The following is a 17,619-nucleotide window of genomic DNA, read 5'->3' as shown; positions in this document are numbered from 1 at the left end:
ATCCAGAGGAACAGCCATTAATAGCTTTAAGAGTAATTGTTCCATCAGAGGTTCAAGTGGACCGGGGCGATCCAGAATGGCGTTCCTGCACCTTTGATAAATAATTAAATAAATCTGATCGGCAGTTTCATATAGCCTATAGTAACAGGGGCACCATTAAAAAAAACCGTCAAAATTTTACCGTCCCTGTCTGACCCTTTACCTGCCCCCTGTGTGTGTTATTCGGGGTGAGCATGACTGTGTGTGTGCTGCAGGACTGCGCTCATTGTCCTCACTGACCGACCTGCTGTTAAATAGCTTTTTTTCCCTCCCTGTATTAGAAACTACGAAACGGCCCTTTCTAACACAAAATTAGGCCAAATACATGATTTGAAGAACATTAAAGTTATCAGTCAGTAAATTTAAGAAATGTAAACTGCACATGGACACAGCACATCACTTTTTTTTTGACAGTGGCTTCTCTGAATGATTTTTTTGAATTTTACCTCATTAAAGGAACATTTTCACAGTGATAGCTGCCCATGATCAACTGCTGTTTTTGCTATTTGACAAATAATAAAAACAAAAAAAAAAGCTAATTATGACTGGAAACTGGAAACTTTATTTTTAATACATGAATGTTAGTAATAACTCAAATTTCAAGCCTTTCTTCAGCTCTTGCAAAGACTTTGCGCCATCTCCTGGTCAAAGAGCAGTATTACAACTGCCACCAAAACAGCTCTTCCTTGAGTTTAAGATGCATGGAAGTAAAAACCTTTAACAATCATCACAGACCTAAAATAAACCTGATTATTAAAAAAAAAAAAAAGTTTGTCTAAAAGGTATTGCTTCCAATTTGACATCATTACTACCTTCTATGAACATAAATTGTTGCACTATACAACCAAACCCCACAGATTACACACCATGACTGTTGCACACTAAATACTATGCATGTGAGCCTAACTGAACGTCTGAGCAGTAAAACTACATTCAGACGTCATACTACCAACAAAGCTCATAAACAAATCATACTTCTGTTCAGGCGCATTAAAAAGCCAATGCTAACACACAGCTATAAACCCTACTATCACCCAAATGAGCAGACAGCATAAAACATAACAGTGCGTCTACAGACCAGCCTTTATTTGGAATCATGAACACATCAATTTATCACAAAGGTGGAATCAAGTTTGCCAAGACTGATGTCATCAAGAAACAAATCCAGACATGTCCCTGAGCTGCTCCATTAACAAACGGGGGGGGACATATGTTAGCCCAGTGACAGTACACTGGTTGCTGTTTGGTGATATGGGCATGTTTTCTGCTTTACAGGTGCTTTCCCCCTCACTGTGGACATTAACCTCCCCACATTCAGTGCTCATGTTATCAGACTTAACCATTCTAGAAAACTAGTTTTTCCTCATAATGTACTTTGATTAGACAAAGGATTTAGGCCACCTAATGAAAAGGAAAAAATCTAACAAAAAAAAAGCCATAAGTAAATGGCCATGGGATAGGTAAACTCAGTGAAATTTCTTAAGTCTATCACTAACACCACTAATATGTAAAAATTCTTTCCTCTACTTAATGAACTTAAACTATCTGCCCCTCATATCTATCAGTAACTTTCTTTCCATGACATGTGAATGGTGTATTCACCCTTGGTCTTAGTCAACCATAAATCTTATAATTCATCAATGTTGAGTGTGCCCACATCCATGTTTTCACCCCGAGGCTGCGTCCACATGTTGCAGCTTGCCTCACATCTTCAGAAACACAGTTTCAGATCTTGTTCTGCGAGTTCTGTGAGGTTAACATGGGGCTAGAGGAAAAAAAAAGAGTGGGGAGGAAAAACAGCACACAGCACTCTGTCTGAGCTCTATTCTCCCAGTAACCAGTCACAGTGTAGAACAGATGTTATTACTGTTTGTCTGTTAGTTTTATTTTCAGATAACCTGCAAATGAAGCTGAGGAAAAGTGGTCAGGGATGATGGGAAAAAATAAATCAATACTACTCTGAAAGACATACTTTGATTTTTGTTCCCTTTACAGACATTACAGCTATTGCTCAATCAATTTATTTACCACTATATCTTGATAAGTGCCTTGCAGTACTTCAATGTTCTGTGGTTCATAAGGGTGCTGTTGTTGGTCTGAGGAGTAAGGTATGACTCAGCCAAACTGAAAGGTCCCTATCATAGTCAAACAAAAGAGAAACCAGACACCTTGTCTGACAAGAAGGAAGTCTTGCAGTCTTTAAGACACGCATAGATCATAAATACTGACCAGAAAACTAGCCACATTTATTAAGAAACTCTGAAAGCAAGAATTATTTTTAGCTGCAAACCAGTATATAGAAACAGAGTCTAGCATTGTACTGTATTGCATGGCAATCTGCAAAAATATTTGTTAAACTGGTGTTATACTTGTGAAATCTGACAAAACTTAAGGTCACAGTGTTCACAGTTCATTACAGGTAAGCTGAGCTTCAGCCCCTGTCACTCCATCCCCTATCACATGTGATATTACCTTATTGGATTACATTGCCTGGCCTGTGCTTTCTTTTATTCATCAAAATTAAACTTAATTAAACATTTTATATATGAACAAATTATCCTAACTACTGAGGATACCACAGCATGGGCAGAAGTCTGTGTACAGGTGTGAAGGATGCAGTTTGACCTATAGACCTGGTAGACATTTTGGACGGCATGTTACATCACATCCTGTCAGAGGCTGGAGATAATGCCTGTTGGACTGCTCCACAGCATAAAGGGGTCTGGGCCTCAGGCTGGTTTCCTTCACCCAAGACGCTATGACTAATGTGGTGGTGAGGATTGACTTCATTCATCTTTCATCAGTTTGTCAGAGAAGTTTGAACTCAGAAGTGACGAGAACTAAAAGGGGAGTAAAGGAAATGACTTGTATGTACAGTAAACTGTTAAATTAGAAAGACACATTTACCCCAAAAGTTTACACTGGGCTAAAATATCATGAATAAAACAACATACTACTACACTACAGACTCTAAAGGGTTAGAAAGGTATGGCATTAGAGAGGTTGAAATGATCACTGAATCTATTTGCAGATGATGCTGAGGGATTATAAACCATAAATGCTGGAAACCACATCTAAATTATGTCAAGGCAAAAATGTCAAAATCTATTGCAACACTGAATAAAATTAAGGACTACAATGAAATGCTAATTTCTTTTTGTTTTTGTTAGATTTTAAAACAGCATCAATCATGTTTTGGGTCAAATGACTACCTGACTACCTTTAAAATTAGAGACATTTGGTTTGAGTTCATTGAGCTATTTTTTTTAAAATTTTGTTATTTGTTGTGTTTATATATTGAGCTTTTTTAAAAATATATTTATTTTTTGTTGTGCTTATTTTTCTTTCAATTCGGGATCAATAAGATACATTTATCTATGATTTGAGAGGAATATGCATGTTTAAGAAGAATTTATGGAAAAGTTAAGATACAATATTTTGGACAAATACAAATTTGACTGTTACTTTGGATGTCAAATAGATCACATTTTGTAAAAAGAGTGGGTGCCCCCTTTATCTTCAGCCTACGTCTTTTGGGCTGCAGAATAAACTGTTTCTACTGTAATGTTTTGTTTGAATATTTATTTTTTCTCTACTGTTTTCCCCCAAACTGTTATTGTGAGTAATTATAATTGAATTGTAATGCAGCATATTTTAAAACTGAAAAATGTTTATTGAACATAGAATAATCTCTGGAATAAGCCTGTTTGTACTGTCAGGACAGGCCACAGACTTTTTATTTTTTTGTTATGTCAAAGTTAACAATGGCCTAGTTGAAAGAACTCGTACATTTTATGGTGACTGAAAACTGGAGCTTTATTTTACTCTGGAGTAATTTCAGGGGTGCCTGACTGATTGTAATCAACAGAAGCGAGAACTGCTGTTTAAAATAAATAAATAAAACAAACACGCACACACAATACTGAGTAACTGTATAACACAAACCTAACCTACCAGTCTATCACACACAACGGTAGTGTCGACAGCACATAGACTGTGAGGTTGGGCAACAAGAGCACATTGTCTTCCCTGTTGCTGGAGCTGAGACTGATCACCAGGCAACAGACAGGATAGGGCACTATACACAAAACAGAGGCTTCAGATTACACACATTTCATTTTCTGGGTCTCCGCAAACACTAGCTATAAAAACAGGACAATTACAAGCGCCAGCCACCCGCACTTAGTTTCTCGGGTTACGAAAAGCCGAGCCCTTGAGGCGTCAGGGATGGCATGTTGGTTTTAGTGAGTGATGAAAAGTTAGTGGTCTGAGGAATTAGCCAACAGGCTGGAATTGCAGGTAGAACATCAGCGCCCCTTCTCACTCATCCATCATCTTACAGCCTGTGATCCCCCTCAGGGGCAGTTCCCATGGTCTGTGCCAACCTGAGCATGCTCTGTGGGGTCTGGAGTAGAGATATAAAGGTAATAACACTACAGGTGAAGCTGCAGATGCAGACATGCCAAGTCACAACATCAAGGCTGATGATTCCTGCACACACACAGGTGGAGACGCTAACCGACTCTGAAAGAAAACACTTTCCCCAACATACTTTTGCTTACTTTGGACAACCATACAACCAGTGTGATTTTAAAAATGATAAGAAGCTTGCACTGACATTTTAAAATGTCTTATTCAAAGGCTTTTTTTTCCATTTTCAGTGACCCATTTGGATTGAATTAAAACCACAATTTAAAACCAATATTTTCAATCACAGCGGAATAAAAATTCTAAACCGTATTGTTCAATTCAACTCAGTGTCACAGCTTTTGAGGAAAGGTACAATATGAATAGAAATCAGAGTTTTAAATCTGAGTGCAGTGAATAAGCCCAAATTTCTTCCTTTGAGTTTCACCCTTCTATTTGTCTTGGAAAAAGAACATTTTCGCATTAATGTTTGAGTTATAAATGTGAAAAAAGCAACAAGGTCAAACATAATAAAAGGTTTTAAATGTTTTAATGGCTGATGAAGCACTGATATGTAACAGGTACAGAACAATGAATGTCAAAGGTTTTTAAGAATCCAAAGGCTGTGATGATCTCCAGCATTCACCTAATGAGGCTGGTGATCAAAACTTTGTGTTCTACTAAACATAACTTAGAGGGAAACCAGCTGCAGTGCAGTAAAACATCCCCCAAAGGTCACAGGTTTCCTAACCACAATTAAGATACACAAAATGTGCTTGTTACAAAAAAAAAAAACACAGCTTGTTTAGTAAAAAAGTAAACAAGAGTCTAAATTCAAACACAGTATTTATACTTTCTATTTACATTGTACATATTTACATTAAAGCTTTTCTGACCATTATGAAATACCTACAGGGCTTTTAAGTCAAAAATGCTCTTAACATTGGAATGACAATCCTCTCCCCAACTCTGAGGCAACAGTGGAGTATAAAAAAAATTACATGGAAGACAGTTCTGTACAGTTTTGACAGTGTCTTTGCTCTTGTTAGCAGGGTGCTGAGGCACACTGTGAGCTGCTAGGTTGTAGGCAGTCTTTGTCATTGTGCTCCGTCAGTTTGAGAATGACGACCTTCCTCTGAAGTTGCTTAGCCTCCGGTGGAGCAGGCTGTTCAGCTGCTGATTGCACTGGGCTCTGAGTAACTGAGTCCTGGCATTCCTGTGGCAACAGCATAGTAATGATGTTTGAGTATCCACCCTGCACCGCCAGGTGTAACGGGGTAAGCCCCTGCTCATCCGACAGAGCACCACCATCTGGACAATGAAGGAGCAGCTCTTTCAGGACTTCACAGTGTCCGCTCTCTGCCGCCAAGTGGCAGGGGGTGCGGAGAGCCTGGTTGGATCTGTAGGGGTCTGCCCCCTCTTCTATCAACATCTTGACAGTGGCCAGGTGGCCTCCCTGGGATGCCAAGTGGAGGGGAGTGAGTCCTTGGGTGTTCTGGGCGTGGATATCCGCCTTGTGTTTGATCAAGAGGCGAGAGGTGCTGGTGTGACCCGTCTCGGCCGCCACATGTAGTGGTGTGTTTGACCCCGCAGACGTCTTGTGAACGTCTGCTCCTAGTTCAATGAGGATCCGTGCCACTCGGTATTGCCCTCTCTGGGATGCCAGATGCAGCGGTGTGCGCCCGTCTGTTGTCTGCCCATCCACGTCAGCAACAGCTTGCTTGACCAGCAGCTTGACAATACCCAGATGCCCTTGCCAGGCCGCAAAGTGGAGTGCTGTCCAGTTGTCCTTGCCCTTGATTCGAACATCAGCACCACGGCTCAGCAGCACCCGTATAACATTCTCCTGACCGTGCTGGCAGGCAACATGAGCGGGTGTACGTCCTTGCCCATCGGTCTCATTGATGGCTGCCCCCCGGTCCAGCAGCAGGCGTGTGATTGCCTCGTCCCCATTCTGGGCAGCCCAGTGCAAAGCCGTGTACTGGTCCTCATCTTTAGCATTGATGTAGGTGCTGCGCCGACCGAGCAGAAGCTCTGCCAGGGGCTTCATGTGCTTCTCTGTGGCCAGGTGGAGGGGTGTAGAGCCACGGGAATTGGCAAAGTTGGGATTGGCGTTATTCATGAGGAGGAACTTGACGGCCTCTTCGTTGTTCATGATGATGGCGTGGTGGAGTAGAGTTCCTCCTCCATCGAGGAGAAGATCAACATCCTGAGGCTGGAGGATCTTCATCAGCTTGGCAGTGTCTTTGGTCCTGATGGCCTCACACAGCTTCCGCTTCTGGACCTCAGCAGAATCTGAACAGTGAGGACCAAAAGAACATGTTTGATGCAAAAATCACAAGTGACAATCTGAAAGGTTGCAAGTGTACTCATCCTTAGCTGGGATTCTTTCTTGTGTGAGTTTAAATAATAATGATTGTGCAGTATTTTTATGTTTATATAAGTAAAAGTTCCAGTTGTGGGTCTTTACTCAGCTCTTACCACATGTGCTTTCTTTCTCAAAAGACAGCGTTATGGAGTCCTGGGAGGAGAAGGCTGAATCTGCAGAGGAGATGCCAGACAGTCTCTTGCAAGTGTTCTCTTTACTATGGCAGCTATCTTCCTTCACTCGATCAAAGCTCCTGGAAATCCCAGAATCCACCTGGCTCAGCAGCTCTGATAGGCTGTAATCTTTTTCCGGCAACATGGCAGACTTTGGACGCACTGGTTTGTTGTCTTTAACCTGCAGAGCAAAAAGCCTGATAAGCATATTTGAACAAGCTGTTCTCTGACACTCTATACATTCCATTACATTCACCCTCAGGTATGTAACTTCCTCTCTGATCCACAGTCACTTACAGTACAATTCAGACTGAATGTTGACATTGTGATAATTTGCTGAACTTAGACTTAATCTTGTCAAAATCACCTGAACACATGCGGAAGTTCAAAACACTTCATCTTCTGTCCCTATAGACATGCCCCTCATTGAGTAACTGCTGCCACTTCTCACGAGCAGGATATTTGTTTCTAGTCACGTACACAGCAGTGAGCACCACGGAAATGACAACGCAACACACTGGTTGAAACAATCCCATCAGTCGGCATTCCTCTTTCGTGATGTAATTGTTGCTCAGGATCAAACATTTACACAACATATGATTTAGAAAGTCATGATCATGTCTAGAGATAACTCTCCCTTTGTCTCTGGTTGTACATTAACGAGAAATGGGCGCTGTCATATCGTACCTGGTCACTAGTGACTGCGTTGGGAGACGTGGGCTCTGGCTCCGATGTGGACAAGGTCGGGGTCCTGGGCTCCTCCTGAGGTTTGGAGCAGAGCTCCTCGGCTTCAGATGTGATTTCTGGAAGGACAACAGCTCAGGGTCAGGTTTCAGTAATGGCAGGGATGGGATTAGGGAAAACAAAAAGAAAGAAAAAGCAGCACTAAGAGTAGGAGACAAAAACCTCAGTTGAACAATGGCTGCACTTAAATTCTTCCAAGTGTGTGTTATCCTCAGAGTGTGTGGTTATCATTTGTGTTTCATAACGATTTACTTGATGTTATCCTGACAGAAATTATGGGACTTCCTGTTTTAAAGGATTTTTGTCCTCCATGTGTAGCATTCAGTTCAGTTCAGCTTTACTTATATAGCACTAAATCATAACATACAATATTCCAAGACCTTACAATGTTACAGAGAGAAACCAGTTCCCCTCTGAAACAGAATTATTCTGGGTTGACATAAATATGTACACATAGTTATCTTTCACTATGGATCCTCCCTTTGTTTGTTCTTTGTGCATGCGTGTGTCTGATTGGTACTCCTTTCATTTGTTTAGTTTGTCTGTAGTGAGCACAGAACAACAACTTACCCTGGAAGCTGGGTCTGGCTTCAGGGTTTGTGGCCCAGCAGCGCTGCATGAGGCTCAGGAAACCTGAGCAGGCTGAAGGTCGACAACGTGGCACTGCACCCAAGTCTGGACGCACCCCCTTAACCACCTTCACCATGATCTGCAGGATATTATTCTCTCCTAAGGAAAAAAAAAAAAGAAAAAAATTCAGGTCCATATGTCAGTTCCTTCACTAACAAACCAGATTTTGTGTATATTCAAATCTGATCTGAAGCCTCATGTTCTGAAGATAAATACAAATAACCTGATTCATAACCCAATATTCTGCAGTATGATAACATAACCTAAGGTGCTTGTAGGCACCAGTGCTTATATAGAGAGTCAGTTATGCATGGCTTTATCGCCATTTTCCTGTGTGCTCAGATAAGGGAGTGTGTGCAGTTGTTTCCCATGGGAGAAAGCTCTTAGAGTTTGTGGTCTGACCTTTTTGTATCTGACTGTGGGATCAGCCAAGTCAGTGATTCAGAACAAACAGGTAGAGGCTTTAATCACCAGTACTTCACCTACCTATTGTATCCATAATACCCTTCGCAGGCGGAGGAGGAAAAATGGGAATGGATGGTAACCAGGCTATTTCTCACTTTTTAATTATGTCTGGATCAACACAGACAGTGCCAGTGCCAACCTGGCAACCCTCATAGACACTGGTCTTCAAAAGGAGACAAATTCCTTCAAGTGAAGTGCTACCTGATATGCCTGGGAAAAAATACACTCTACTTGCCAGTCTGGCCATGTCCACCTGCCTGCTCTGGAATTTACTAAGTAAACACATAAAGTGCAGTACACACACACACACACAAAGGTGTAACCAGAAGTGTTCACCTCAGGTTATGTGTTTACTGGAAATTACAAAAGCTGAGATGAAATCTCAATAACCTTAATAACTTGTGCAGACTGAAGATTATGGTTTAGAATATTCATTTCAATATTTTGATAAATATATATGTACAATGTGGAATGAATCACATAACAAGTATATAAATTGATATTATGCGTTAAAAAAATCTTCACACATGTAAAACAAAACAATCAATAACTGCAATAACTTTCTTTTTTTTAGTTTTTCCTTCTTTCTTTCTATTGAATTGTCTGCCATGATATGTTGTACAGACATTCATGGCCTCAAGTGGATAAATCAAGTGGCCAAACCATAAGAGTACAATAAATTATATTACTGACATACAGCCCAGACCTACTGTCATAATGATCACATATCATTGACTGAGACTCAGTATTTTATTGCATTATTTATGACTTTATTATATTTATAATTTTATTTTCTTGACAGGAATGACTTTCATGAGAAATATTTTCCCATCAGCCTTAAAAGGTTACATGCATTGATCCTTCTACCGTCTTAATCCATCTTACCTTGGTAGGGTTTCTTCTGTGTGAGAATCCCCCAGATGACGATGGAGAAACTGGAATGGAAGCAAAATGAAATTGAAAGGTGTCAGCAAAAAAGAAAATATCAAACATTATACCTCTGCTACAAAGCTGGCAGCAGTTTTTAATTCTGAGCTTTAAACCAAATACGTTCAAATGGTATTTCTAATTTTAGCATGAAACAAGCCATTTGCTTTGTTTTCAATACACAACACATCACATCCATCTCCTACACTGAATGAATTGCAGTGGCTGGTATGAGTCAGAAGTAAAGGGAGGGAAAAGCCAGACACACAGCAGACACTGAGCCCACACCACAACCTACATTCTCACAGAAAGGTTACACGCAAAGTGCTAATAAATCCAACCTGTATACATCATGCTTGGTGTCCGACACTCTGTCCTTCTCTATGATGCTCTCAGGAGGCAGGTAGGCAATGGTGCCGCAGAAGCCATCTCTACTGATGTCATCAGCCCGTGACAGGCCATTCCACCGCGCCAGGCCAAAATCAGATATCTGAGACAGAGAGAGATCAGATAAGACCCTCAAACAGAACAACCTCGCTGCCTTTCTCATGAAGCACCAGCAAATGAAGCACTTTGATGACTAATTTTGCCTGCTCAATGTGACAGGCAGCTAAGCTCTTCTTATGTGCACACAGTGGTATGATGAGGGCAACACCGCCATGTCCCAGCCTGTCGGAGAGGAGAGGCCTGTCACGTTTGTGTTGAGGAGTGCACACCCACACACACACACACACACGGAGATTTAATAGGAGCTGAATTAATCCTGTTGGGACAGGCCTGGGTGAGGTGTTTACATCCAGGTATTAAACTCAGAAATGACAGTTCCCACCCATTGCTCTTAGTACTGTTGAGATGTTTATAGGTTGGACAGTGGCTGGGAGACACCTGTCTGCCCAGAGCGTGTGCAGGGCTGTCATTTTTAAATGGATGAAAGGCGAAACAGTGAAGCACGGCACGGCTGAAATTCCTTTTAAAACCCTAAAACTCAAACTCTCAACAAGCTTTGAAGCAAAAGCACCTCTGATTTGAAATGGAATCAGTACACACAATGCAAGCTCAATTAATGTACAATTTTAATGAGATAATTGATGATGTCAATGATAATTTTTTTTCATATTGTCACTGTTATAGAAACACAGCTGTTGTGATGAGGCCTTTTTGGGAGTAAATCATTTTGAGGGCATTTTTTGCCAAAAACGTATTATTATAATTCAACAAAATGATTCAGACCACATTTTATAAAAGACAAATGAAAATGATCACATTTTTCATCACTAATCTTAATGTCTTCACACAATTCTGGCTGCAAAATGCTCTTGTGAGGCAGTAATGGTGGCTCCCTGTGATAAACTCTTTACCTTGACATGATAGTGAGCGTCCAGCAGGATGTTGGCGGGCTTCAGGTCCAGGTGGAGCAGGGGTGGATTCATGCAGTGGAGGAAGTTCATTCCCACCGCAGTCTCGTGGATGATGCGGAAGCGGAGCTCCCAGGGAAGCGGCTCGGTGGCCAGCAGGGTCTCCAGGGAGCCGGTCTCCATGTACTCCATGACGAGGCCCTGGGGGTCCTCACAGATCCCGTACACAGGAAGGATGTATCGGAACTTGGCCGCCTCCATCTTCTTAGCCTCCTCAAGCAGCTCTGAACGCTCCCTATGTTGAAGAAATCATTGTTTACATCAGTTAATTTATTCCAACGTAAATGAGTTTATATTTGTGTCACATTTTTACTGTCCTCAGTGAGTAAGACTCTTCTGCTGGAGCGTCTAAGCAATTTTAAGAAGTGTGTATAATTGCAGCTTATGTTTTTGAACCAACCACTCCACATCCCACAGCTCACAGATGTTTAGCAAACCTGTCCTCTCATTAAACATTTACCTAATGATTCTGAGGCCAGACTTTGCTCAGTGGGCTGAAATATTTGGCATAGCTTTTGTCCTAACCCAAATTCCAGAACAATATGCTTCACCCCAACTGAGCCCAGAGGTATGCAGAATGTTTACTGGCATTAACCTTGGAGGCTGTGAAAATGTGACCTCTGTACACGTCTATAATTGATTAACAAATCCAAGTACGTGGATCATGCTCTGCCACTGCCCAGTGGTTCTTTTAAGGCCTTGAGGACATTCTGGTCCAGCCTAGAATGCATATGGAGAGCAAAGTAGGCTTAAACAGAGCTCTTGTTCTCTGTTACTCAACCTTTGCACAGCTCCCTTTATCAGTCTGCTCGCCCTGCTTGACATACCTCAAACACAACTGAGCAGGTCATTCATGACCCCAGTGCACATGACTCCAGCAAAGGCTGCTCAAAAATGCTAACTCTTAAAGAGGACAGTTGAGACAAAGATAAATCCCTGATGACTGTGTTCATGGGAATGTGCTTCAAAGGCAGAATTAGGTGAGCTGGACAGGGAATTAGTTTTTTCTACTGTCAATAAAATGAAATTAGATGCACTGAGCGACTTTCATGACTCTATTATGTGCAGAGTGTATCAGGTGACCACAAGAGTTGCGTTCTAAAGGAAGGAGCCTGGCTGTAATTGTCCTTTATAGTCTGTGCAGGTGAAGGAGGCACAAGCCCCCAAATCTGCCCTGAAAGCATAATGAAGCACGATGTGAAAGAATGGGCAAGCACTTGTTTGCTAAATCCATCATCTAATCCAATGAGCTCCTCGACAGGTCTTCCGAACCAAACAATGTCCTTGCTTTAAGAGCGAGGCCCGGTAAGACCGGTTTTTCAGCTTCTTTTATTGTCTGTGCCACAACACAGCGGCAGCCTGCAACCCACTGCAGACAAAGGTGGCTTTGAGTCCCTGCTGCTGGATGTTACCTGTGGGTCAATGCAGACTGCAGTTAAATGACTGTTTATGTACTTTGCAGATGTTTGGAGGTGATAACATCTTTGGCTGAGGTTCAGCAGATGCTTTGAGTTGCACCACAAGAGTGGGGGAGGATGTCAGTCCTGAAGTCAAGTTCCTGTTTATTAGTCACTTGTTGGAAATATTTTTTGACCAGATGAGATATTAAGTATAAGATATTAATCTGATGTCTGACAGTCAAAAAAAAAAAAGATGTGTGATGAGCTGGGGAAATGTAGGTTCAGATAGATGTGTCTGGGTCTTAATCTCAGTCTCATATCATTTATGAGGGACAGGTGCAACTCTGCCAAGTACTGAATGTCATTTGTTGAATTAAAGAATTATGGCTCTTGTGAGGTAGCACTGATGAACACCAGTGTGTGTATACACAGACACTAGATGAATGGAAACTTCCACAGACAGACAGGTTGCTGCCCTGCTGAGAAGTTGGTGACAGTCACACATGCAGCAGAACAACTGAGACACATGTTCACCTACATACAGCCACAAAATAAACAAAATAAAACACAAAATTATTTCTATCTAATTTCTTTGGAGAACAAAAATAATGTCTATATTGATGCTTATGCAAAATGCTACAGAATTGTAGAGGGCCGGGTAATCTCTAGAAGAGCTCTAGAAAAGAAAAGACCACCTTGCTATCGTTACTGAAATTTATACTTTACTGACATTTATGCAAATCAACCCCTCCCTGAGGCTACTGCATGATCATGTCACTGTTGATGGGGGGGGGGGGGGGGGGGGGGGTCAGCGGTGAGCCTTTAATGCTCTGCCTAGTTGGAATAAGTAAACAGCTGTGTCCCTGAGCAATGTGGACTTACTTTTACCCCGGGCATGAATCAGCATGTCAGTGCTCCCTGCGACACGACTTAACAGCGTCTAAAAACCTAAACTTGGCCTGTTGTTTGCTGCTGAGGCACCTTACAGCTGCTCTGTGTGCCCAGACTAGCAGCCAGTGAGTCACACATTCCCTGGTGTTCACCTCTCAAGGACTCTGAGGCAATGAGTGACTTTTCATCAGGGTAGCTGTAATCTGTCCTGTGTCTGTCTACTGTTTGGTCATGAAATGGTCATCAAGTGATAAGGCTGAGAGACAACAACCTGGGATTTAAAATGACCAAATACAGAGGTAAAGGAGACTGTGAACTTCGCCTGAGCTCTACAGGATCATTATCAGCTAAATTCTTTTACTCCAACTTGAAGTATTTCTGGGTCAACATCAGTACAAAGATAATCCATGTGGCTCAACAGCTGTAACTTACTTTTCATCCACATGAAGGCAGGGAGGGCACTTGATAGCCAGCCATGTTTTCCACTGTACGTGCCGGACTTTGTATACTTGTCCAAATCCACCTGAGCCAATTTTCTCCCAGCTGCCAAACTCAGAGGATTCAAAGGTCCTTAACAGCCCCATATTCCAATTTGGAGAATCTGGGACATCCATATCCGTGTTGAGAAACCCACCACCTGGGCAAACCCCTCTTTTATTCGTCTCCAAGGCACAGTCTAGGGAAGTGAACATACACACCGACCTGCCCGCTTGTGAGCTCTTCCTTGTTTTTCCCCTTGTCTAGCTCAGTGAGGTCCCTCCCTCTCTTCAGGTGAAAAGAGGGGGCTGGGCCTGGTGCTGTGACATCACTTCCTGGTTTTGAAACACAGGGAAGAGATGGAAAAGTTCCATTAAGGCAGGCCACAAGGCACCATGCTGCCAATATATGCCTTTAGACAATTGTTTTCCAGATGCCCTGAAGTCCCAAGCTTTCTCATGTTTCTGCCAAAAGAAAGAGAGAATAATCTCTGTCATGAGCCGGAGTCCATGAACCCTGGAATGTGTCATTTCATAAACACACCTTTTGTCCCACTGTAGACCATTATCCAACCGAGCCCCCTGAGGTAAGAGGAGGGAATACGTCTTAACAATAGGTGTGTTATGTGATATTGACAAGATGATTTGGAAATGTGTGGACTCATCTTTTCAGTAAAAATCCATTCAGCAGAGAGGAACATCAAGTGCTTTCATGGCTGGGAAATGTCATAACCTCAGAAATACCAGTGACAGGCCTGCCTATGAAAATATGTGTGTGTGTGTGTGTGTGTGTGTGTGTGTGTGTGTATGTGAATGTGTATGTGTGTGTGTGTATGTGAATGTGTATGTGTGTGTGTGTATGTGTATGTGTATGTGTGTGTGTATGTGTGGGTGTGTGTGTATGTGTATGTGTATGTGTGTGTGTATGTGTGGGTGTGTAGCTAAAAGATGACTTTCAGATCCACTGGGTTAGTTTAGTTGGATGTTGTTATGACTGTGATTATGATAGTGATCATTTGTTGTGGCTGTTCTAACTTTTAAATAAATAAAATATAAATAAAATCACTAATCCTCAGGGTACATTCCAATTGATTTTGCTCCAAAATACTCTTTTGTGTGTTTCGTCCAAATAACTCCCATTAAACTGTCTTGTAGCCTTTTGTAACCAAGTGGTTGTGAAGTAAAAATTGGACACAAAATTTGATTTCAGAGTCAGGTGGGAGACTGTGAATGATTCATTCACTTATCATAAACCAGCAACATAGTGAAAGTTAGACCAGGTTTATCTCAGTTTAATCTGCTTTATTGCTGACATAAGGAAACAATGAGGCAGGTTCCTTGAAAACATGATCCACATCATAGAGTACTGTACCTCAAACTGATGTCAATTATATGAAATGATGCACAACTGCATTAGCTCCTATATGTCAGACACCAGATGGAAACACCATCATCACACAGTATATTTTCTTTGTACCGTCTCCTTGAGTCATGAAAGACACACAAAACAAACTGGTGAATCTTCCAGCAGCTCTGTTTGAATGAGGAGCTGTGTAAACAGTTACTGAGACAGCAGCAGTGAAATTAGCACAGGGGGCAGCTCGGTAGCTTCTGATGAATCTTAACTGAGGGCAAAATGGAATTTAATCTGTATCTGTTTTATTTATTTTCTTTGCTTATTTGCTTTCAGGTGACCAGCACCTAAGAACCACACCTCCCTGTTTACCTCTACTTTAACGGTATAACACATGACCCTGCTCCACCCTGCTCTCCAGATTTAATTAGCAAACTGGAAAAACAAGGCGTAGAGTCGAAGTATAAATATGTCATCAACGAGGCTGTTGAGACAATAAGCGGATCTTATTGGTGCGTGAGGAACCAGGCTTCATGTCAGCCTGCTGGCTCTTGTCACTGCAGCAGAGATCAGTGTTTGTCCCCCGAGGCTGCAGCTCTGCACTCACACAGAGGCATTAACATGAGCAGCAGGTAGGCAGCGTGGATTAGAGCCCTTTGAGGTGAGAGTCCTCCCCTCATGTAAAGTGTAAATGTATTCTCTGGGGCGGCATCACACCTGTTGATCATTAGAATGAAAGAGGGGCTTTTATTGGTGTGTTAATTATATCAGCTCTTTTCATCCACTTTACTGCTCTGACTAAAAACTGGAAAATAAATCAGGATCGTCCACTTTACTCCGCTGTGTGAAAAACAGCTTCTTTTGTTCGAAATTCAAATGAGCGTCAGTGGCCTGAGATACTCTGGTATACATCAGAAAGCATTAGCTTTCAAACATCACAGTCGTATCTTGGTTTTCAGAATGTCATACAGTGAGTCTCAGCTTGTGACAGCATGTTAGCTGATGGGAGCTCAGATATGTGCTGGCACATTATTTCCAGTGAATCTTATTCCCATGATTCACTTTGTTTCCTCTGGGTGTTCTTTGAAATGTGTGTGGGCACACTAAGCCTTCTAAGAACACAGCAGCTGTTTGTATGGATGGATGTTCAAATCAAGGTGTCACTGTGTTACTGATTTCTAGTTGGTCTTAACAAATACTAAACAATTAATTAAATCAATTGTGAGTGTTCAAAAGTAATAGTGCTATAAAATTCTACCCACTGTCTGCAAGATGGAGTTGGACTTTATCGCCATCTGTTGGACATTTCATATTAAAGACTGAAGGGCTCAAACTGCGTGAACATTTATGAAAATATATGCAGAAAGCTATAACTAATTTGACATTCATATTTCTGAAATATAGAAATATTACAAAATCTGTTTTTTTTCTTTGAGTTTTTTTTGTAGAGGTCACTGCTGGGTTACAACATCTCTCCCTGTTGTCAAATATTAACAGATGTGTTTGAACTGTCCAACATTAAATAATAGTCCTGGAGAGAGTGAAATATTCTATTCTAGATTATCCATCATATTACAACCAATGCTTTTTTGAAAGTTCTTTTTTTGTAAACAAAAAAAAGACACTGTGTCTTCACTTTTCACATTTTGTGTTGTAGATTTAATTTTAAATGGATGAAAGAAAAAAAATGTAAGTAAAGTAAAAATATGCTGTCTCTCATTACCAGAAGTATTCAGACCTTTAATTCAGGACTTTGTAAAAAAGCTCATTTGGCAGCAATTAGTCATTTTGTCATTATCCATTACTTGATTTCTAATGTTTTTATGCACTTTAGTTTAATATCACGATGATACTGATACAGGAAGTAACAGAAAAAAGCTGTTATATTTTTACCTTCTAAATTCCTCCATGCTTCCTGAGCTTTTCCTCATCACACTGTAAGTATGGTTTGACATTTGTTCTAATCAGTGTGGAGTTCACAGATACTTACCTCTCACTGTTGTTGCTATGGCTGTAAGGAAGGACAAACCACACAATCAGCAACACACACACACACACACACAGGTCCTTAGGCTGACTATGTGTTAGACTACACAGCTCAGCTTCTGACTAACTGGAGGACAAACAGGCTTGCTGGCCTGAGATCTGAGGAGCTCATAAGCAGATGGTCATTTTGCTGTAAACAGAGATAAACAGAAGCAGGTTTGCTCACGACTCAGACGGCGTCTGCGCTGCGAGCCTTGCTGCTGAGGAAATGTACCCTCTTGTTATCACTGTTGACCAGACACCTGAATTTATATGAAGACAAATAAAAACGAGAACCATTTCAA

General features: G+C 41.4%; 1 protein-coding gene across 1 annotated transcript; it reads right to left on the bottom strand.

Moving 5' to 3' along the window:
- Positions 1–4,980: 4,980 nt before the first annotated feature.
- ripk4 (receptor-interacting serine-threonine kinase 4) lies at positions 4,981–14,186 on the bottom strand. The gene is made up of 8 exons (XM_041052130.1): positions 13,892–14,186; positions 11,112–11,403; positions 10,095–10,243; positions 9,712–9,761; positions 8,302–8,460; positions 7,675–7,790; positions 6,928–7,168; positions 4,981–6,741 (listed from the first exon to the last, which is right to left on the bottom strand). The coding sequence occupies exons 1-8, from the start codon at positions 14,149–14,151 to the stop codon at positions 5,492–5,494; spliced, it is 2,517 nt and encodes an 838-aa protein (XP_040908064.1). The 5' UTR covers positions 14,152–14,186; the 3' UTR covers positions 4,981–5,491.
- Between the last annotated feature and the right edge of the window lie 3,433 nt (positions 14,187–17,619).

The sequence above is a fragment of the Toxotes jaculatrix genome, chromosome 12, assembly GCF_017976425.1.
Source record: "Toxotes jaculatrix isolate fToxJac2 chromosome 12, fToxJac2.pri, whole genome shotgun sequence".
NCBI lineage: Eukaryota > Metazoa > Chordata > Actinopteri > Toxotidae > Toxotes > Toxotes jaculatrix.
The sequence above is the reverse complement of the archived record's forward strand: the minus strand, read 5'-3'. Positions and strand labels throughout refer to the sequence as shown.